Source organism: Muscardinus avellanarius (genome assembly GCF_963383645.1).
Source record: "Muscardinus avellanarius genome assembly, chromosome: 11".
Taxonomy (NCBI): domain Eukaryota; kingdom Metazoa; phylum Chordata; class Mammalia; order Rodentia; family Gliridae; genus Muscardinus; species Muscardinus avellanarius.
The window spans coordinates 105327541-105351061 of record NC_137797.1 but is presented as its reverse complement, the minus strand read 5'-3'; the positions used below and the strand labels follow the sequence as shown (position 1 = coordinate 105351061).

The 23521-nt window shown below is 44.0% G+C and overlaps 1 protein-coding gene across 3 annotated transcripts in view; it reads left to right on the top strand.

Annotated features, from left to right (window-relative positions):
* Positions 1 to 7850, top strand: part of GUCY2C (guanylate cyclase 2C) — a gene marked incomplete at both ends in the record, with an annotated part of 71632 nt that extends 63782 nt beyond the window's left edge. For all 3 annotated transcript variants that reach the window (XM_080705279.1, XM_080705278.1, XM_080705277.1), the window contains 4 exons: positions 1793 to 1891; positions 4072 to 4166; positions 5624 to 5700; positions 7676 to 7850. In XM_080705279.1, coding sequence (XP_080561405.1) covers positions 1793 to 1891; positions 4072 to 4166; positions 5624 to 5700; positions 7676 to 7850 — 446 coding nt within the window. The remainder of the gene's footprint in view (positions 1 to 1792; positions 1892 to 4071; positions 4167 to 5623; positions 5701 to 7675) is intronic.
* Positions 7851 to 23521: the final 15671 nt, after the last annotated feature.

Sequence of the window (23521 nt, the reverse complement as noted above, 5' to 3'; positions counted from 1 at the left end):
GCTCTGGGTCTCTGCCCAGTTTCCTTCCGCTGTGACCTGCTCAGTATCTGAGCTCCCAACCAGGACACAGCCATATTGGGCCGCCACGAGTGTGGTTATTAGGTGCATGTGCTTGGAGGGGTTTAGGCCCAAGAAGCTGAAGAATTGCAAAGTTAAATATTGATGATTGAGAATAAGATAGGATCTGCAGGATTTTTTCTATTATAGGAACTCTCTAGCTTTATCTCTATTTTGAGGTAAGGAATCACAAATAACCCAGTCTCGACACTTAGCACTATGTAGTTGGAGTGGTCAGAGATCTGGCCATGAGGTTCTCTCTGCTGTGCCTGTTCTTATCTTTTGCTGTCTTTATGGCTTTGGTTTCTGTTTATTTTTCTGGTTTTAAATCCGACCTGATGGTAAGGAGCCTAGGACTCAGGGAAGAGACAGAATTTTGAGAGTTTCCCCCCCTCAATGTTCATAAACAGAAGAGTGGTGGGATAAATCCATTTAAAAAAAAAAAGAAACTTCATATAGATCAAAAACAACTGAGTCACAGCTGAAAGTGGTGGCGCACGCTTGTAATCCCAGCATTTGGGAGGCTGAAACAGGAGGATCGTGGTTCGTAGTCAGCCTCAGCTACCTGTGAGGCCCTCTGCAACTTAGTGAGACCCTGTTTCAAAATAAAGAATAAAAAATAGGGCTGAGGGTGGAGCCATTCTCGGAGGTAGAATGCCCCTGGGCTCCATCCCTAGCACCACAAGAAAAAAAAAAAAACTGAGTCAACTAGAAAATTAATAATTACCTCTATTCCCAAAAACCAGTTTTGCAATTTCTGAGTTAATCTTTAACTTCTAAAATCTTTAACTCCTTGCATTCAGCTATCCCCCACAAACACTGGACTGAATACCATTCTTTCCTAATATGCTGAAACTTTTGTTCTGCTTGTTGGAAGATCCTCCTGCTCCAGGCTTCCCCACCTGGCGGCATTCCCATGGCCCACAGAATGCTCAGGGAAGATGAATCCAGACCCTTGTCTTCTGGATCTATTCCATTATACCACCAGTCCCAGAAACACCACCCTGAAATAAAAGAACAAACTTGTGCCCCTGAACCTTCAAGTCTGGAGTGCCCCGGCAGCCCGGGGTTCTGTGGCTTGGTGCTATAAGCAAGCCAGGGGCCACCCGCATTCTTCCCCAGAGCCTTCTGTTTACTGAGAAAGAACTAGTGCAGCGTGCACACCTGTAATGCCAGCATTTGGGAGGCTGAGACCAGAGGATCACAGTTCGCAGATAGCCTCAGCTAATTAGTGAGGCCCTCTGCAACTCGGTGAGATCCAGTTTCAAAATAAAGAATAAAAAATTGGGCAGGGGGAGTAGCTTGGAGGTCAAATGCTTATGGGTTCCATCCCCAGACCTGAAAAAAAAAAAAAAATCCTGACAAGGGTCTGGCTGGGAATGTAGCTTGGAGGTTGAATGCCCCTGAGTTCAGTCTCCAGTATAAATAATAATAATAGTAACAATAATAGCAATAATAAACTAAAATATTGAGGACGTCTCATGTTTGTGAACTAGCTGCCTAGATGCTTTCTTGTTTACTTCAAATGTAATTTTTTCTTTGCTGGAGCAAAATAGCTTCTGAAGGCAGGCATAAAGGGCGCTTCCCACGGTGAATGTGTCTGTTTAAAGCCAGAGTCCCGGCTCACGTTGCCCACTGCCCGGCATTTCCCCAAGACACCAAGGGTTTGAGCGGGAGCTCCCGTCAGCTCTTCTCTGAGTTCCCAGCACTCACTGGGGCGCTTCCTTCACTGCAGGACCCTGTGCTGCTGGCGTTGTGGGGATCAAGATGCCGCGTTACTGCCTGTTTGGAGACACGGTCAACACGGCCTCCAGGATGGAATCCACCGGCCTCCGTAAGAAGGAAGATGGCTTTTCTTACCAAGTCTTTCAGGAGAGGGCATTTATGGGATTAAGGGCCCAAGAAGGAGATCGGGAATGCCAGGGAGGGGCAGAACACACCAACACCAGCCCGTGTCAATCCGGTGCTCACATTTGCTTTTGTCATTTACTGACAATTATTTTATTCTTCCTTTCTTGCCCAGTTTTTGACTGTTTCTGTATTCATCTGCAATGAATTCAGGCAGGCTTTACCTGGAACAGTCGTGAAATTTATCATAGATCTATGTAAGTTAAAAAAAAAAAAAAACCCAGTGGGTTACAAATGGATTATATACACTCTGGTTTAAATAAAAGGTTTCCCTTTTATTTCATTTTGCTGGGAACTAATTTTAGCAAGGAAAAAAACCTCTTGGTATTTGTTACATGTAAAGGCATATTTTGCATTTGCCTGGCAAAAAAAATTAAAATAAAATAAAATAAAGAAGAAAATAAAAGAAAGAAAAAAAGGCCCAGTATGTTACATGTAGTGACTGCTCAATAAGTATCGGCGATGGTTGCAGGGCGCAGTGGAGCGCACCTATAATCCCAGCCACCCAGGAGGCTGAGGCAAGATGAGCACAAGTGTGAGGCCAGCATCAGCAATGCAGTGAGATTCTTTCTAAAAAAAAAAAAAGAAAATTAAAAAACACAAAAGGCTTGGGGATATAGCTCAGCGGTGAAGGACTTCTGGATTTAATGCCTAGCACTGAAAATAATGGTGATAGTGGCAACAGAAATATACAGTATAGCCGGGTGTGATGGCACACCCTTGTAATCCAAGCATTCGGGAGGCTGAGACAGGAGGGGCGCAGTTCGAGGACAGCCTCAGCTACTTAGTGAGGCCCCTTGCAACTCAGTGAGCCCCTGTTTCAAAATAAGGAATAAAAAATAGGGCTAGGGGTGTAGCTCAGAGCTGGAATGCCTCTGGGTTCTACCAGTAACACACACACACACACACACACACACACACACACACACACACACACACAAATAGAAATACATAGTAGAGAAAGCGAGAGAAAAACTTGGGCAGACCATGTAAGAGCTGGCACAGCGCAGGAACCAGGATGGTATTTTGGTAACAAATGACAATCTGATACTAGATTTTTCTGGACAAATCACGGTATAAAGAAAAGAATGAGAGAGAAGTCAGACAGATTTGGGTTAAAATCATAGCTGTGCCAATCATTTATCTGCCTGAGTCGGGGTGCGGGGTGTGGAGAGAAGTTACCTGACCTTTCTAGGCTTCCAAAAAATAAAAATATAAACTGGAGGTGAGACCTCAAGCTTGCTGGGAGGGTTTCTGGAGGGAACTGGGGTGCTGATGCGCTAAGCATTTTGCGAGCCTCGGACGACTTGGGGCTCCCACTGTTCTTCCTGCCGTTATCGTCGTGGCTGGCTGCTAGACACCATAGCATAGAGACGGCGCGCAGCCACGGACCTCGGATCGCGAGTGCCCTCACTATTGATTTTCAAAAGGACAACAGTGCTGCCCAAGAGGGAACTTTGAGAAAATCAAGACCCTGAATTTTCACCTTGCCCCTAGCTGGCACTGTAACTGTTTACTGAGGACGTTCACACAGGAACCCCAAAACAAATTCTTTTTTTTTTTTTTGTGGTACTGGGGTTCCTGGAAGCCCTTCTACCTCTGGGCTACACTCCCAGACCTATTTTTACATTTTTTTTTAAATTTGGAAACAGGGTCTCCTAAGCCAGCGCGCGAGGCTGGCTTCGAACCTGCGCGATCCTCCTGTCTCTGCCTCCCAAGCGCGGGGATGACAAGCGTGCGCCACCACGCCCGGCCCCCCAAACCAAATTCTAGCTTCTGAACTTGGCTCTGTAAGTTCATCCAAAACTCAGTCCCAGAAATTACCTTTCTCAGCTGGGATAAGATCGGTAAGAAAATCCGAGGGGCGCGTCCCTCGGGCAGGACCCTAAAAAACGGTGTCAGACCCACTTTCTTCCCAGGCGTGAGGATATTTTTTACGTCACTACTGTTAATTTTATAGGTGCTTTCCCTTAAAACAGCCATACCTATTCCTCCCTGATGTAGATACCTGCGTCGCGCGCAGCGGGTCCCTCAAAGGGAAACAAGTGCAGCCTATGACAGGCGCAGAGTGAACGAGGCGTTCATTTTTCTCTTTTTAATTTGCAGCTCTGAGGATTCACATGAGTGGCTCAACCATAGCCACGCTGAAGAGAACGGAGTGCCAGTTCCTGTACGAAGTGAGGGGGGAGACGTACTTAAAGGTAGGGGAGCCGCGGGGGCAGTACAGGGCGGCAGCTTTCGGGTACATGTGGGCCATCTCCAATGAGACAGGTGCAGGATGACGAAGAGTGCTCCCCGCAGTGCTCCCCATGACGATCCCCACGGTGATCTCCCACCACCCCCGAAGCATATGGACGCAGAATCCTCTGCTCCAAAAGGCTCACTGTGTACTTTATACTCTGACCAGTGTGCCATAAATGATACCACCGTTCCCGCCACATGTAGCCAAGTAGCACAGCAAGGTTTGTCCCCACTCCGTCCTGGGGAGGAATATGTAGAGAGAACATAGAGGTGAGTATCTCAGCCCAGCGTGGTGGTGCACGATTGTGATCCTAGCACTTGGGAGGCTGAGACAAGAGGATCACAGGTTCAAGGACAGGCTCAGCAACTTAGTGAGGCTTTCAGCACCCTAGTGAGACTCTGTTTCTAAATAAGAAATAAAACAAGTCTGGGTGTGTAGTTCAGAGGTAGAATGCCTCTGGGTTTAATTCTTAGTACCACAATAAATAAATAAAAATAAAAATAAATAAATATCTATATGGAGATATATTACATTAATATATATTAATTCACATATATATTCATGATATATACTGTTCACACATGAATACAGCCCCAGTCGGGTTAACCGCATATATTCATGAGTGAATAGATGTGATATGTGAATATATAATATATTCATAATACATGATATTATATATATTATAAACATATAATAATATATGTTCATTTAATCTCCTTTTCAAATATAAGCTTAGAAAAAACAAGAGTTTCCAGCTAGTTTACATTCATTTCATGGGGCCCGGATGAGTTAAGTATCACTTAGGGAAGCCTATCATGATGTTCATGTGTTTTTAATTTACACACTTAAGGAAGGAAAACTACGGTAAGAGTTTTGTGACAAAACTGTTGCAAAAGCGGGTAAAAGAAAATGTAGACAGTGAAAAGTGGTCGGATTTGTCCCATAGTTTCCCTAAGTGAGCAGCACCTCCTTCGGGGGCCTAGGGGCTAGAAAATAGAGATTCATAAAACAAGCACGTTTGGCACTGCGTAGATATTCTGTTTATTTGCTTAAAGAAGGTAAATCTCCAGTGGGGTGCTGAACGCAGGGCAGTAAGCCAGATGAGTTTAGAAACGTGAATTACAGATGAGCTGTCTTTCTAAGTTAGAGCTATTGCGATGTTGCCATAGGGGTATTTTGAAATATCTTTTGGGGGAAATAAGCCCCTCGGGTGATTGATATAATTATGTTTTTTTTAAAAAGGCATTTGGAAATAAAAAAAATCTGTCTAGCGATAGTGCAAATCGTGGCAGCATGAGGTGCTTAAACACAGACACTGCTGGAACGCGTGGGTGTGACGTGCCTCGGAGCAGATCAGGGTAGAGCGGGGGCTAGGGCTGAACTGGCCCCCAGGGACCTGCTCTCCTGTCTCCCTAGGGAAGAGGGACAGAGACCACCTACTGGCTGAGTGGGATGAAGGACCAGGAGTACAACCTGCCAACCCCACCGACAGTGTAAGTTTTGGGTGTGGGGGAGGGGAGGGCACTTGGAGGCCTCGGCTTTGTAAGTCGCGCCGTCTGCAGCCACGTAAGTTGGCAAGTGCTTCACAGGCGACAGTCACAGGCTGGACATGAGTGGAGGGACCATCCCCAGGAGGTGCAGAACCTCGCTTCTCCAGGTTCCAGAACAGAGTCTTCTAAGCTTTGGCTGCCCTGTTGGGAACATGACTCTCTTTCATGAATCAGATGCGTGCTCTCTGTGAAATCTCTTGTCTTGGACTCTGCAGTCTCAGCTCAATAGTTATTCAGAGTGTTTCTACTCGGGAAAAGAGGAGGAAGCTAGCCGGGCGTGGTGGTGCATGCTTGAAATCCCTGCATTCGGGAGACTGAGACTAGAGGATCGCAGGTTTGTGGCCAGACTCAGCTACTACTTAGTGAGGCCCTTCGCAACTCAGGGAGACCCTGTTTCAAAATAAAGAATAAAAAATAGGGCTGGGGGTGTAGCTCGGAGGCAGAATGCCTCTGGGTTCCATCCCCAGTACCGCAAAAAAAAAAAGAAAAGAAAAGAAAAGAAAGACAGAAAGACAGATACTATCCAGAATTTGAGATTTCATTCTTATTTTATGTATTTGGAGTTGTTTACTGGCTTTTTCCTTCTGTATATAAGGGGATTTTTTTAAGCTATCCTAAATATATGCATATAAATGCTATAGAGAGGTGCTGGGGATTGAACCCAGGTACATTTTACCTCCAAGCTACACTCAGCCATTTTAAGTTTTTCTTTTGAAATGGGGTCTCACTAGGCTGCTGATGGTCTAAGTTGCTGAGGCTGGCTTTGAACCTGCGATTCTCCTATCTCAGCCTCCCAAATACTAAGATTACAAGTACAAGCCACCACACCCAGCTCTCAGTTGTATTTTAAACAGCATATCTTTATTAAGATATGTTTAACTCACAATTTTTGCAGAAAACATGCTACATACTAGATAAGAACAAAAGTTAGGTTTTCTGAGCCTGGCTATATTTCTACATACCCCGCTCATTTTCTTGGATTATGCCAGCCATTATCTCATGCTTGCTGAAAAGCAGACTCAATGACCCATCAAAATACACGGCAACACTGGCACTATGCCCACGCTTGCTCGGGAGGACAGATCTCGTTAAATTCCAAGAGTCTCTCGCTAAGTTGCGGAGGCTGGACTTGAACCTGTGGTTCTGTCTCAGCCTCTCACATACTAGGTTACAAGTATATGCCACCACACCTGGCTATTAACGTAGTCTTAAGTAGGCTCTGAGTTGTGACATGAAGTTTGTATTCACCTTGAAATGAGAAAGACAGATTTCAAGTCTAATCACCAAGGTTCAATTCTCCTGAAGGTGACTGGAACTGTCTTCCAGTTATGTATTGACAGAGACATCGGCATCAGTCACATGCTTGCGGCTTTTGCTAGAACAGAGAATTTCTGTCTCACGGAGGCCTAGGTACCGTCAGATAGATGGGAAGGCCCTGGAGAGGCCAAGACAACCCAGATGCATTCTAAACTCTTAAAACCCACCACCATCCTGAGCCTCCCTCCTCGAACAATGCCCACACTCCGGGGTACATGTAGGACCAGTGAGATTTCAGGGTTAGGTGACGGGGCCAGAATTCTTCAGCCTCTTTCCCCTTCCTGGGTGACATACAGTGGCATATGGGAACCTAAATTCTCTAACCGTGCCTCTAAATGCTAGCAGCGTGCTATTTCGCTTTGAAATGAAAACAGAATTTCCTGACTGCAACCTATTCCGCTAGTCCTACAACCACGCATTGCAGGGATGACAGTTCTTTGAGTTCATCGAGGGAAAGGGATCATTTGTATTCTTTGGACTGCCTACATCTACCCCAGAATAGGCCTTCGCCGGGTAATTAGGAAACAGAGCTGATGAGTCTGGGGCTTTGCTGGGTGAACTGCTGAGAAGTTCCATTTTTCTCTCCCCACCCCCCTTCCAGGGAGAATCAACAGCGTCTGCAAGCAGAATTTTCAGACATGATCATCAACTCTTTACAGAAAAGACAGGCTGCGGGGATAAAGAGACAGAAACCAACCCGGGTAGCCAGCTATAAGAAAGGCTCTCTGGAATACTTGCAACTGAACACCACAGACCAGGAGAACACCTATTTTTAGGCCTAAAGGAGGTAAAAGGACTGCCACACACTAAACCCAGCTGCCCTTAGACAGCAACCTCAAGTGTTCTGAGAGCCTGTGTTTCCTTGACCCATCACATAAATACTTGGCCTTAGCCAGGCGTGGTGGCGCATGCTTGTAATCCCAGCATTTGGGAGGCAGCTAAGACAGAAGGATCGCAGTTCACGGACATCCTCAGCTACTTAGGCCCTTTGCAGTCAGTGAGACCCTGTTTCAAAATAAAGAATAAAATATAGGGCGTGGAGTTAGAATGCCCCTGGGTCCTAGCCCCTGTACCACAAAAAAAGGAAAAAAAAAAAGAAAAGAAAAGAAAATACTTGGCTTTGGTGACTCTGTCCAGAACACAGATTTCTTCCACGAGTCAGATGCATGCCCCCAGTGAAATCTCTACCTCCTACTCTGGAGTCGCATCCCAACACTTGTTCTGGGGAGCTTCCACCTGGAAGAAGAGGAAGAGGAGAGTTCCTATCAAGAACCTGAGATTTCATCCTTATTCCAGGAGTTTTGTTTTGTATTTTGTTTTGTTCACTGGCTCTTTTTCTTTCCGTATACATGCAACATTTGTGTTTTTGTTTTTGTTTCAACTGTCCAATTGTATTTTAAATATCTTATCTCCAGTAAAGTGTACTTAATTGATAACTTTTGCAGAAAATGTGCTATATGTTAGATAAGAATAAAAGTTAAGTTTTCTGAGTCTGGTTGTGTTTGTACGAATTCCATTTTCCTGGAATATACCAGACATCATCTCGTGCTTGCCGAAAGCCTGACGGAATGTCCTTCCAGGACTCTGTGGCAGCGTCGATCAGAGCTAAGAACCTTGAAGCCCAGGGTCATCTGCCACATGTATGGGGCTCTTTAACCTTTCTCTTTATTGGTACTTAGGATTGAACCAGCAGCAGTCTACCTTTAAGCTACATCCCCAGCCCTTTTAAGTTTTTTTTTTTTTTTTAATTTCAAAATAGGGTCTCACTAAGTTGCGGAGGGCCTCACTAAGTAGGTGAGGCTGTGTGTAAACCACGATCCTCCTGTCTCAGCATGCACCACCACGCCCGGCTCAGGCATGGTAATTTCTGATGTTCAACCATTCCACAAAATAAGATTTTTTTTTTTTGATTTTGCAGCTAGGGCCAGATCAGCCGGCCACACATTGGTGAGCACTTCTGGCCTCTCCATTTGGCACCATTAACTAGTGTGTTCGTTTCTCCTTCAGTGCCTCAAAGTTTTAATTACCATAGCTACATAATAAGTCAAACTCAGATACAGTGCTTCCTCCCACCTGATTCTTCTTTTCCAAAATTATTTTTGGCTCTTAAGAGTTTCTTTTTCTTTCCAGGTAAATTTTTAGGACAAGCCTATCTTCTAGATACAATAAAAAAATTCCTGAGGTTTTGGTATCATTCGCATCAGGCTAGCCTATCAATTTGGAAAGAATTGATATCTCCATGCTAAGTCTTTCAATTCATGAATTTCCAGTGTCTCACCGTTCATTCAGATTTTCTTTCACATGTGTAATTTAAATGTCCTAATAGTCACATTTTTTGAAGTAAAAAATACACAGGTAAATCATTTTAATGATATATTAAAAGTATTATTTCAGGGTGAACTCAATATGGAATTAATTATATAATTTTTATTCTTTTTTATGGTATTCCTTTCAAAGAAGTGCGTATTTTGCAGCACATCTAAATTTAGACTAGTTACATAAAAGTGCTCGGTAAGCATGTCACCAGTCACCACTAATTATTGAATGGCTCTGCTCTAATATGCCCCCAAATTGGAAATATTCTTTTTCAAAGAAAGGAAAGGAAGCTCTGGATTTAGTGAGAAACTAATAAAATTTATTTACACCCCTAAAAGATAAAACCTGATACAGATTTAATGTATGTATTGAAAGTATATGATGGGTAATTTTAGATAACTATAATTCTTTATGTTAAAAGCTCTAAAAGCCAGGCACAGCGGCACACGCTTGTAATCCCAGCATTCAGGAGGCAGAGGCCAGAGGATTGCAGTCTGCGGACAGCCTCAGCTACGACTCTTCACAACTCAGTGAGACCCTGTTTCAAAAATAAAGAATAAAGAATTAGGTCTGGCGGCATCACTCAGAGGTAGAATGCCCCTGGGTTCCATTCCTAATATTGTAAAATATAAATAAATAAATAATAAAAAATAATTTTAAAAAGACTAAAAAATGAGGCTGGGGGTATAGCTCAGAGGTACAATGCCCATCCCCGGTACCACAAAACAAAACAAAAACACCCAAGTCCAGATGGGCAATTTAAGACTAGAACTGGAAACTGCAAGAAAAAGTCAAATGCAAATGCTGCAAATAAAAAATATACTAACATAAATAAAAAGTGCCTTTAATAGGCTCCACACGCATAATGGAAAATCAGTGTGCATGAAACTAAGACTAAAGAAACCGTGCAATCTAACCAAAGAGAAAAAGAAATGAGTAAAACAATACAGAACCGCTAAGGGCTATGAGACACCATCAGATGTCACACGTACGTAACTGGATTCCCAGAAGACAAAGAGAACAGGGCAGAAGAAATATTTGAAGAAATGACGGCAGATAATTTACCAAATGTCCTAACGGCACATCATGAATCTAAAAATCTGAGAGATCACCAAGCTGGGTAAATACACAAAACCACAAGCAGATAATACAGTCACACTGTCATAGGGCGGCCTCCAGAGAAGACCGCTCAGACTTAGTATAAGCCGAACAGAAGTCTTTATTAGCCTGCCGGCAACTCCACTGCAGGGCGTCTAGTCCTGAGGGCAGCCCCGAGCTGTTTCTCAGGGCTCCTTTTATACATCAAAATTGCAAGCTCAGGAGTGGAGAGTCTAGGTTCCACAGAATGGGAACCAACAATTTCTTTGCTGGGTGTGCAAGTCAAGCGGAAAGCACAGACACCAGGAGCAGCGCTGCGCAGGACGACAGCCCACGGCTGGCCTTCCTGTTGTCTACCTTTTGATCGTTTTAAGGATAGAAAGTTCCTAACGGCCTTTGTTGCTCTGCAGGTGCGAGTTAAGCAGGAGCTACAGAGGCCAAGCAGGCAGCTCTGCCTGGCTAGCCAGGTGCCTGGTGACGACATTCGTTCTCAGGCTGAAGAATATTAGTGCCCTGAGATCACCTAGGGTCACATCATGGTGTCACTGAAGCTAAGGCCTAGGCTTAAACAGCTGAGAGAAAAGAAAGAAAGAAGGAAAGAAAGAAAGAAAGAAAGAAAGAAAGAAAGAAAGAAAGAGAAAAGAAAGGAGGAGGAGGCAGCAACTGGGGGATTAAAAACAGTGTTCATGGGAGACCAAATATTAAGAACTGTTGGGCATGGTAGCCTATTAATCCCAGTTAGCCAGGAGGCTGAGAGAGGGGGATGGCAAATATGAGGCTGCCTTGGCAACTTAGTGAGAACTTGTCTAAAAAAAAAAAAAAAAGAAAAGAAAAAGCATCAAGCCTGGCGTGGTGGCGCACGCTTGTCATCCCAGCATTCGGGAGGCTGAGACAGGAGGATTGTGGTTCGAGGACAGCCTCAGCTACTTAGTGAGGCCCTTTGCAACTCAGTGAGACCCTGTTTCAAAATAAAGGGTAAAAAATCGGGCTGGGGGTGTAGCTTGGAGGTAGAATGCCCCTGGGTTCCACTCCCAGTACTATAAAAAAAAAAAAAACTACCCTCTTCTCTTCTGTATTAAAGACGGAACTGAGAGATCTTCAGAGATCTTAAGGACTGCATGCATTCCTTGGAGAGTCAAGCATGTAAGTAGGAGAATTGGTACATGGTGTTCCAAGAGGAGATTTAAGGGGAGATATTCATGTGCGCAGTCTCGTGTATGTCATTCGTTTTCCAGAACGTGACAGATCGTTCTGCTTCCAAAGGGAGAAAGAGCAAAACCCTGGCAGTTACATTCGCAGATGTCTCCATTTGAGCTTCATTTTTATTGTAAAATGTTGTTGTGGCCTTCTGCCACAGACACGCCTCAGAGCATCCTGGTGGAATATACATCTACGGTCCCCAAGGCCACGCCCCAGGGACCCTCACCCGGCAGCCACGGCTCACCCCAACATGGCTCACTTCTCTAACATGTGAAGTCTGGGGGACCTTCTAAATCCAAACCGTAACAAACCCAAACTAGGAACAACTGATACATAAATACATATATATTATATATGTATATATATGTATATATAGGTATATATACACTGTACTGGGAATGGAACCCAAGGGCATTCTACCTCCGAGCTGCAACCCAGCCCTATTTTTTATTCCTTATTTTGAAACAGGGCCTCACTGAGGTGCAAAGGGCCTCACTAAGTAGCTGAAGCTGTCCACAAACCGCCTCCCGAATGCTGGGATTACAAGTATGCACCACCATACTTGGCTGTGGATATATATATATTTTTTAACACATAAATGGGTAAAGGAACCATGGCGCTCCCATACAATCGACTACTGCTTACAAAAACAAATAACGGACTCTTGTCTCATGAATGACATCTTCAATGCAATTTTCAGAATGAAAGAAAGAAGAAATTCTTTTTTCAGAATTGACTTTTCTAAAAAACATTTCCATTTTTTGAGAGGAAGGAAGGAAGGAAAAAGCCAGATGCAAACAACTATATACACTGGGTGATCGCGTGTATATGACTTTCGGGCAAAAGGAAAATGATAAGGATGAAAGGCAGGTCAGTGGCTTCTAGGTTTCTAGGTTTCTGCGTGTTGGAAAATTTGGCTTCAAAGGGATAGAACCTGTGCATTTGGGGCCAGGGATGATGTAACTGTCCTGCAGGGTCTTGTGGTGGTAAAAGCAGGACTCTGTGCATCTGTCAAAATCCTAGAACTATATACCACAAAGGGGACTCTTACTGTAAGTGGTTTCTTTTCATTAGCCAGATGTGGATGTAAGGAGAAATACCGTGACAAATGAACCTCTCAACGCTGTTTTATAGAAGAAAGTAGTGGAAAAGGAGCTGATGTGAGTAACTGTGGAAAACAGTATTTTGAATGGAAATTGTTAGGCTTAAAAAAAGAAACACTAAGCTAAGCTTAGTGGTGCACACTTGCAATCCCAGTTCTTGGGGGGAGGCTGAGGCAGGAGGATCACAGGTTCGAGAACAGACTCAGCAAGTAGTGAGACTTTCATTACCTAGCGAGACCCTGTTTCCAAATAAAAACAAAATAGGTCTAGAGGTGTAGCTCGGAGGTAGAGTGTCCTTGGGTTCAACCCCCAGTACCACACATGCACACACACACACCACTGTATAAAGTGTAATCTCAAAAGGGCATGTGTTAAGCCGGGGGGTCATGGTGTGTGCCTATAATCCTAGCACTTGAGAGACTGAGACAGGAGAATCATAGGTTCCAGGTCAGCTTTGGCAACTTAGGCCATTTCAAAGTAAAAATTAAAAAGGGTTGGGGGTTGTAGCTCAGAGGTAGAATGCCCATGGGTTCAATCTCTAATATAAGAAGAGGAGGAGAAAAAAGAGGAGGAAGAGGAGGAGGAGGAGGAGGAAATTCTGAAATGTCTATAAATGTGTACCAGGATTAATTAAGTAAGTCCACTTTAGATATTAGCAATGGGTTTATCATCATCAGAGAGCTAAGTTATAAATAAGCAAAGAGGGAATACTGGAATTAACCTTAAAGATTGGATGAGATCAGAGATATCACTCAGAATCCCACTGATTTTTAGGGTGTGTGTATGTACTAACCCTCTAGAGGAGGAAATGAAACCTCCTGATGTTACAGAGATGCCCAAGGGAGAGGCTGGTACCACTGAGGGTGGAGGAGGCACATATTGTAAGTAATAAACAAGAAACAGTAATAAAGACAATATTGCTTTAATTCATAGCAGCCACCTTCAGAAGTCCTAAAAGAAAGAGTTAAAATAAAGAAGAGCAACCCCAGAGATACAGCACAGGGTAACTCGATTCTCATTATGAGTACTAATTGTATTTGTATTTTTTAACCATGTGCATGTATTACTTAGATTATTTATAAGAAAAAATAAAATGTATTTTTCAAAAAATTGGAGATGACTGTACTTTATACAGTTGTCTCCTATGTGCACAAAATGATAAGTATAGAAGAAAAAATTAAATCATGTAAATTTTTTCAGAAATCTAGCTATGGTACAAGTGAAGTATTCTTTCCTTACTACAGCAGTGTGTGTGTGTGTGTGTGTGTGTGTGTGCGTGTGTGTGTGTGTGTGTGTGCATGTGTGTGTGATACAGGGAGGGAACCACCCAGGGACATTCTACCTCCAAGTTACACCTCCAGCCCTATTGTATTCTTTTATTTTGAAACAGGGTCTCACTAAGTTGCTGAGGCTGGCTGCGAACCTGTGACCCTGCCAAGTACTGGGATTACAAACGTTTGCCCTCACCCAGTTACTACAGCTTCTTTTTAATGATCACTTAGCCTTTATTTTGTAACTGAAATAACAACAACAGAAGTGAGTTGGGAAATGTGCTTTTTTGCGCTTTCACACCATAAACTTTTATTCAAACAGCATCCAGCAGACCAACAGTTGATTGATACGTTTGAAGGTGTAGTTGATTGATACGTTTGAAGGTGCCCTTGTTCCCTTAGTGGTGATAAAGCAAATGTTACGGGAATAGTAGAATAGCCAGTCCAGAATTCTCCTCGAGAATGGCTTTGTATTTACAGAAAGAGCACACTGTCTTCATGTTTGCTAAAAATGTCGTTATCCAGTCGCTGGGCAGGATGGCACATGCCTGTAATTGTAAGACCCTAATGAAAAATTATAAAGCCCCCAGCAACTAGCCTAATGCAGAGCAAATAGTTCCTCATTCCTGTTAAAGTGCAGATTTGAGAAATCTTTCTGCTACGGGTTAAAAGTGCAAACTTAGGACATATTTCTGCTACAGTTTGAAAAGTACAAGCTTAGGAAACATCATGATTAAGGGTACAGTGATAAAAAAAATATGTGACCCCCAGGTCAGTGTGACCCCCAGGTCAGCCCGCCTTGTTCCAGAAATCTGCTGACCACAAGACGGACACACCTAGCATCTTGTCCAACGTTTGACCCCAGAATGTGCTTTTCAAATGGTTTTGTAATTTTCCTTTGATGCATGTAATCTGGCCCAATCCCCTCCCCAGCTTGCGGTTTTTCCCTTTAAATATCCCCAGCCCCAAGTGCTCGAGGTCGATCTCAGCTCCTGCGTGAGTCATGAGACATGAGTCATGAGACGACCCCAGTGCACTGGCTCCTTAATAAGCCTTTTGCTTTTTGCATCAAGGATAAGTCTCTCGTGTGTACTTGGCATCGCTTATCCCAAGGCTTGATTGAGGGTCTCCCCTCTGCGGGGGTCTTTCATAATCCCAGTACGTGGGAGGCTGAGACAGGAGGATCGCAGGTTCACAGCCAGCCTTGGCAACTTAGTGAGACTCTCAGAAACCAAGTGAGACTCTTTTTCCAACATTACCCTCTTTCTGAGCTTTTATAGAACATGCATGTGTTTGTACAGACAATGCAATCCCAGTTAAAAATGTGTCTTATCTTGCACCTGTAAGTAGCTGCAGTTTGGCCAGATCATGAACTATATTAGTCCAGCCCCAGAGTAGAGTTCCCAGCACCAATCACACTGCTGTGGCTTAGACGTGTCCTAATATTTGAACAGACTCAGGACTTACAATGCGTGTTTGCTTCCAACACTGTGAGCTATCCCTCTCAGTCCTATGTCTCTTTGAAAATAAATAACATCTTGTGGTTTATGAAAGGACAGATGTTTTATAAGAGTGGGGATTGCACAAGAGCCATCAGGACTTCTGCTGAGATCCTAGACTGTCCCATCGCTCAGCTCCAAGATGAAAGCAATATTGAGGCCGGCCTCTCCATCTGTGATGAAGGGGACCTCCCCTCCCCTATTTCAAATCTGTCTTAGATTGATGCTTTTATAAACCAGAAGAATCACATGAGCACATATTGTAGCCACACAACTTTCCAAACACTCTCACAGAGCTAGCACAATTCAGAAACAATATGCACTCAGTCAGTACCCCAGACAGCAAACTGCTTCAGCAAAACCGCACAGTGGCCGCTGCTGGGCGCCCATGCCATCGGGGGCTGTATGCCAGAACTTAGCCCGGAAGAACCAGATGCCTCAGCCGCACACTGCCAAGATACTGTGTCCCCAACATGGCCACCTCTCCACGTTGCTCCAAGGGCTCCCAGATCATTATGTGCTTGGCAGAAGCTAGATCATCAGAGTCCCAGCTGCAAAGGGGTCAGGGACATGGTGATATAGGGTTCCAAGAGCCAAGCCAGAGAGTGGTTAAAAGGGGAACCAATTTTCAGTATCTGCCTCCCATTCTCCAATAGAAACCTTTGGACTCTCAGACCTTCTCTGTTAGCTTCTTGTCAACTCCTCCTTGGCAAAAGGGTGTATTTAGCCCTAGGTGTGGCTGTAAATCTGCCCTTAGCCACAGTTTGGAATGAGGTAAACCACAATCCCAGCAGGGCCAATTTGATTGTCTAGGAGATGAGGCTCTGGGTCAACAGTCGGTCAGTTAGGTGACAAAGATGCAGGTCAGGTACCGTTACAGCTGGAACTGGAGAATGTTCATGTGTAAATGGACGAGAAAGGAGGCAGCCTACTGAGGAAAGCTCAGGAAGCAGAGGGCACGTGTCCTGAGTAGAGTAAGGAAGAAAGACAATACCTCCTGAGCACCAGGGTCCAGTGCGGTCCCCAAGCCAGCGCCCAAGCCTGCGGAAGGTCTGCCTGGCCTCCTGCTCTCCAAAAGCACTGGAGAGAAATTCAAAGATGCCTGTCCAGGGATGGACTGGGCATGCAAGAGAGGGCCAAGCGGGGTCAGGGAGAGGCAGGCTGCTTACACTTCCAGGACACTGCCACATTCCCCTCTGGCCTAAGCCAGTCTCTCTGTTCCTACACCTTCCTCCTGTCCTCATAGCTAAATACGATGGCCTCTCTTTTGAACTCCCCATGGATTCCACTTCCTCCAAGAGCCTCCAGACTAAATCTGATGTCCTCCTCCCCTGATCTCCTGGGGCGATTGTTGGTATGAACCCCTCACTGGGCCCTTATCTTTTTTTTTTTTTTTTGCGGGTCTGAAGATGGAACCCAGGGGCATTCGACCTCCAAGCGACACCCCAGCCCTATTTTTTTATTCTTTAATTTGAAACATGGTCTCACTGAGTTGCAAAGGGCCTCACTAAACTGAGGTTGTCCGCAAACCGCGATCCTCCTGTCTCAGCCTCCCAAGTGCTGGGATTACAAGCATGTGCCACCGTGCCCTGCTGGGCTCTTATCTCAGTCAACCGACTGTTGAAGCACTGTTTGCATGTGTGCATGCCATGTGCCACCAGCCTATCTGTGAGTACCCATGTAGAAAAGCTATGTACTTCTAAAGAAGTAAAAACCTAACCTAAACCCAGAAAGATATATGGAGATATCTCTCTCTCTCCCTCTCTCTCTCTAGATAGATAGATAGATAGAGATATAGGTATATATATATATATAAAGACATATATATATATATAAAGATATTCAAATATATGTATATTCTCATGTGTGTGTGTGTCTATATATATATGAATGGTAGTCTGCATTACTTTCTGCATAAGAAAAGTCATTGTCAGTATCAGCAGCAATATTATACATATATATATTACATACAATATATATTATATACATGCATATATTTGAATATCTTTTATAGACTCTTATATTAGTTCAACTTAATGATTTTCCCACTTTACGTGGTTGTATTGGGAGGTCGTCTTGTCATAAATCAAGGAATGTCACACACATTATACACACAGACATATTATGTGTGCACAGGGGATCATCAGTGTAGGCTGATGAGTTACGGTGCGTGTTGATGCACTGATGATGTCACAGGTCCTGGCAAGTTTGTAGTATAAGTTGATGATTTTGTTGCCAATACTGACGATGACTTTTCTTATGCAGAAAAGCAATGCCGACTGCCATTCTTCTTTATTCTCTGAGGTTCAGCTCAGCTGTCATCTCCTCTCACAGGACTTGGTTTCCCATCTGTGCTTAGGGCTCGTCCTCTGTGGCCCCAGAGAGGCCACACCTGTCTCTGTTAGCACTGCCGCGTTGTGTTGAAATGGGCTGTTCACCTTCTACGTCCCTTCAGGCCACGAGCGCCTCAAAGACATCAAAGATGATTCCTTCATCTCTGTATTAAACTGAACCTTAGCACAGTAATCAGGATAGATGACTGATGAAATGAAGATAAGTTTTGATTGCTTTGATTCTTAACTATTCTCTGACTTACAGCGGATTGCACCTGCGGTTTCTTTCTTCTCTGGAGGAAAGAGCTGAGCCGCCAGGTATGAAGCAAGGTGCAATGAAGGCAACAAACCAAAAATGCACGAGTGAGGCCTTTAATGACTGCAGCGGAATGAGCCAGAGTATCACCTGGAGGACGTGCCAGCTCCCCCAGAACGTTCTAAAAAGAAAAGTGGCACAACCTAATTGGCTTCTTTATTTAAGGACACCTCTGACTGGTGGGCATTCTGTGGATAATAGAGAGACAAGAACAGAAAGCCTGAGAGCGCTTAGGCTATTTACCTGGGTAGAGCAGCTGCGATCCAGCCTCATGTGGGAACGGGTCAGGTTCTGGACACTTTCTGAAGGCAGAGTCAACACAATTGAATGACACTGTAGACGTCAAGACAAATATGTCAGGCTGCTCTGAGGCCTCGGACCCCAGCAATCGGATAACAAGCACTGCCAGTTAAAAGGTGAGGAAGACTGGGGAAGCAACAGGTTCAGAGCTAGGAAGGAATGGTGTGGTAGAAGCAAATGGTACTCAACAAAAACAGAAGCCCAGAGTCAGATCGCAAGGGGCCTTGAATTTCAGATCCATGTATCTGATCTGTGTCTTGTAAAGTTATAAAAAGCCGTAGCAAAGAAGAATCGCACATCGAAGCCTGTGATTTAGAAAGATAATCTGACAATAGCATTCAGATAAAATAAGCAGAAAACAAAAATGTCTTTTTAGGCATCAATTAGGACACTGTGGGAGTCTAGGCATAAAAAGATTTGTGCCTACTACAGTAACGAGTATTTGAAACTCCAAATACAGAATAGACAGAACTTAGTGACATTAGAAATGGGAAAAATCAAATAAAATTTATAAGAGTTTGCACTTATATAAGGGGAATAATTAAAAACACTTGTTGGAAGAGGTGAAGTCATGAGACAGAACTACCTCTGAGGAGGTGATGTTGAGGGTAACTGTGAGCTCTTAGAGGGTGAAACCCAGGGGGCTTCTAAATATCTTTTGAATGATAAATAAATGAGTTAGTGATGATGGGCCTATTGCTGGAAGTGTGCAGCAGGAGCTCAGTGCTAGAGCGGGAGTGATATCAAGACTCTAAATACAAATTTAGAAACAACAGGTGCACTGGTGATGGTTGAGGTCCTCAGGACAGACGGCAGCTCTCAGGAGGACAAAGGACAGTGGGCAGAAACTTGAGGTCAACTGTCAAAGGCAGAAAGCGGAAGAAGAGTCAACGAAGATGAAAGAAAACATACATGGAAGAGATAAAAGCAGCTAAGCAAAGAAGATACTTGAAAATAAGGAAGTGTTGGCTGAGCCAGAAGCAGAAGCCAAACAGAATCCAAATTTAAATTTAAAAACTCAACGATATCTCAGTAAGGAGTATAATTGTGAACTTTTCTTTTTTCAGAAGAAATAAAGAGAAGACTCCATATTAGGTTGGAGGAGCCCCCTACCTGTCCTGTGGCTTTTGTCAATCCTTAAAATCACAAATTTAACTTTGGCAAATAATTCTTTCTTTCTAATGTATTTCACGGAGAGGTTAGCAGAGTCACCAGCAAGGCTAGGACCAGCGGATTCTCAACAGACCTCCTCACACTTGACCTGCACTCTTTGCCTGCGTGGAACCCCTGGGGCTGCACATTCTGATGTTTGGGTCCTGGCTTTGACGATTTAAGCTGTGGTTACTGAGTCCACAAACGGCCCAGGTCTTCTGCCACTTCTTATTCTTTTCCTTTTCTTCTTGGTGCACTGCAGTTATCCATCTTCGTGGGGTACCAGATGGTCGTGCTGTGCACATCGCTCATTCAGCCCTCCCCACTTCCCAACCCTCTGCCCTCGCCCTCCTGCTCATGTCTGACTCAGTGATTGACTTTGCCATGTTTATAAATGTACGTCATGGACATTAGGGAATTTTCTCCTTCCCTCCTCCCAAATAAACCATTCCATCCTTATAATTAAGATATTAGTGCCGGGCATGTAATCCCCGCGCTTGGGAGGCTGAGACAGGAGGATCACACGGGTTCAAAGCCAGCCTCAGCTACCTAGGGAGGCTCTCAGCAAGTTAGTGAGACTGGAGGCTGAACCCAGGGGCATTCTACCTCCAAGCTACACTCCCAGCCCTATTTTTATTCTTTATTTTAAAGCAGGGTCTCACTGAGTTGCAAAGGGCCTAAGTAGCTAAGGCTGGCCGTGAACCGCGATCCTCCAGTCTCAGCCTCCGAATGCTGGGATGACAAGTGTGCACCACCACGCCCGGCTAAAAGTAAATTTTTTTGAACATTGTTTTCTCTACTCCTTTAAACAACCTCCGTCTGCTCTGCCCTGTCATATTTTCTCTCAGTCTTAACCTGTTCATGTCCATCAGACAAGACTGTTAACAATTATTCCTGTGAATGTGGAAGACATTCAGCCTTTCTCCTTCCTATGTTAATTTTTTCTAACTTTATGGTGTTTTATGTAAATGGCACATATTTATCATCTATAAATTTGAAATCACAGGTAGAGTAAAAATAAACACTTATTATTTCAAGAGAAAACCCCCTTGATATTTTACATAATGCATTCTTATTCTTCTGTATATAGATGTGACTGTTTCACATTACTGAATAATGTACATAATACTCTGAATTTAGGTAAATAAAATTTATTTGGCTTCCAAATGCTCAGAGCAATCCCGCTTTCACTGCCTATATTTTACTAGGTGTTTGGTAGTTATATGATCTCATGCTAATTTTTTCCCTTAGATGAATTAACATGGTCTGGCCTGCCTCAACGATGTACTCTCTGTGTCTGTTTCAAAACACACTCTTGCCGGGCGTGGTGGCGCACGCTTGTAATCCCCGCGCTTGAGAGGCGCAGGCAGGAGGATCACGCAGGTTCGAAGCCTGCCTCGTTGGCTTAGGAGACCCTGTTTCCAAATAAAATATAAAAAATAAGTCTGGGAGTGTAGCCCGGAGAAGGATTCCACCAAAAAAAAAAAAAAACACATTCTTATTAGATGCTTATCAGCCTCATACCTACCTCAATGTCATATTCACCTTTCAACCAGACGCAGTTACAAGAAATGTGAAACCTCTCAAATCACACAGATGGAGGTTTTTGAAGAATTCCAAGAAATAGGGCCCATGTTGCTCAGACCCTTATCTGAACCAGAGAGCTGCTCATTCCAGCAAACACCTTTTGTCTTGATTTTAGAGCCTCAAGACTACTAAGCCTACATATATACCAATCATGCCAACATGAGTGTCGGTTTGCAAGAATTTTATATTTATTAGAAGTGAATGCCTTGCTGGGCGTGGTGGCGCATGCTTGTAATCCCGGCGCTTGGGAGGCTGAGACAGGAGAATCGCACGGGTTCGAAGCCAGCCTCAGCTACTTAGTGAGGCTCTCAGCAACTTAGTGAGACCCTGTTTCCAAAATAAAATAGAATATAGGTCTGGGCGTATAGCCCGGAGGTAGAAAGCCTCTGGGTTCCACCCCAGTACCACCAAAAAAAAAAAAAAAAAAGAAGCGAATGCCTTGAACTGTATACATTTGTCTCCTGTTCTTCAACTGAACCAGTCCCCAAGAGATTAGCCGTCTCTTATTAGCTGCCAATCAACTCCCTGTACCATCAAACCTGAGGATCAAAACCCTGAATCATAGTGTCTCCACCTGGGAAATTTCATCACTGGTAGTAGTCCTAACTGGGCGCTCTGCCATCAGGTTCCATAAAACATACTGTGTCACTCTGCCTACAGCAATTCCTGGTACGTTCCAGTCCCAGTGAAGAAAGCTCTGGCTCATCCTTGTATTATCATGGAATACCTTGTTCATTAGGTATCATTCAAGTAGCCCCACGAGTTTCAAATAACTTTTCAAGACTGCAACTTTCTCAGCTAAATAAAGCATGGAACTCCAGTGCCTTCAGTTGAACTTCGTGGAGAGAGGAACTTTAAAAGCTTTCCCTTGAGTGCCTTGCCTCCTTTAGAATCAGCTCCAGCTCTACCTGGACCAGGAAGATGTCGGCTGCACCTCACACCAGACTCCATGCTTCCTCCTTTGCACTCCCAGCACTGCGTGCGCGCCAATCCGCACTGCCCACACTGAGTCGAAATGCATGTTTATACCTCGAATGTCCTACGACTGTGAGACCACTGGGAGCAGAACTTTTGTTTTCTTATCTGTGTCCCAAAGGCCTAGCAAAGCTTCTAACACCTAGGGTTCTTTATGAGTGACAAGGACAATTATATCAGTTCCTACTCATTTACATTTTGAATATGTATGCTTCATGAATGAACAACGACAACTGTATCAGTTCCTACTCATTTACATTTTGAATATGTATGCTTCGTATTTGGTGGAGCACTTCGACCCACTTGACGACATAAGACATAATCGCAGTTACAAAAATAATAATACGCAATATTCGACATATACCATGATACATGGCGTTATATCCAGTCAGTTTTTAATCTTCAAAACAATGTTATGAAGTGACTATTATTATTTCAAAATTTTAAGTAAAGAAACTAACTCCAGACTCACACTAAGAGCATATTGTTTACAGTATGCGGTTCACCGGCCATAGCGCGAACGTATCTTAAGCATCGCGATGACGACACCCAGCCTCTGGGATTAAACCCGGTCCCCAAAGCCAGGTGCAGTGGTGGGAGTCGGCAGCTGTCCCCATGTTTTCTTTGTGGCCCCTCTTCTCAGTGACCGTGCACCGGAACATCTACACGAGTTGTCTCTATTTTGCTTCTCAAAATCCAAGACCTGTGACTCCAGAAACCAGGCTGCGAGGAAGAGGAAAGGTCTAGAGTCAGTGGGAGAGGAGAAAGGGGGTTTTATTATGCCTTGCTAAAAACTGTATGTTTTATTAAAACATTCCGTTTTCATGTTAGAGTTCAGCAGGTTTACATGTTTTGCAAAAGGAAAGACTAAATAGGCCAAAGATAGAAAAGAGAGTCTAGATTCTTGGTGGCAAAGGGCTAAAGTCAGAGGAGAAAATTTAGAGAGGAGGACCAGATAACAGGGGAGGAACTCATCTTCATGATGGGAGGAAAAATGACCTCTTCACTGTTAGCAGACAGGCCCCAAGAGGTCCTAAGTGGAAACTCAGGTGCTTGCTTAAGGTCGAGAGAGGGAAGTTGAGGGAGTTTTCCACTCTCGGACTTCTACTTTTCTTTGTAGTAGGGGTGGGGACAGCTACTCAGAATAAGAGTAAATAAGGGAAGTTCGAAGAGAGTAAGAGTTTGAAGCCGTTTTTGTGGAAGTGAGAATGCAAATTGACCAAAGAAACAGAATGGCTAGGAGGAGTGAAGGGCTCACGTGCTATCTCTCTCTCTCTCTCTCTCTCTCTCTCTCTCT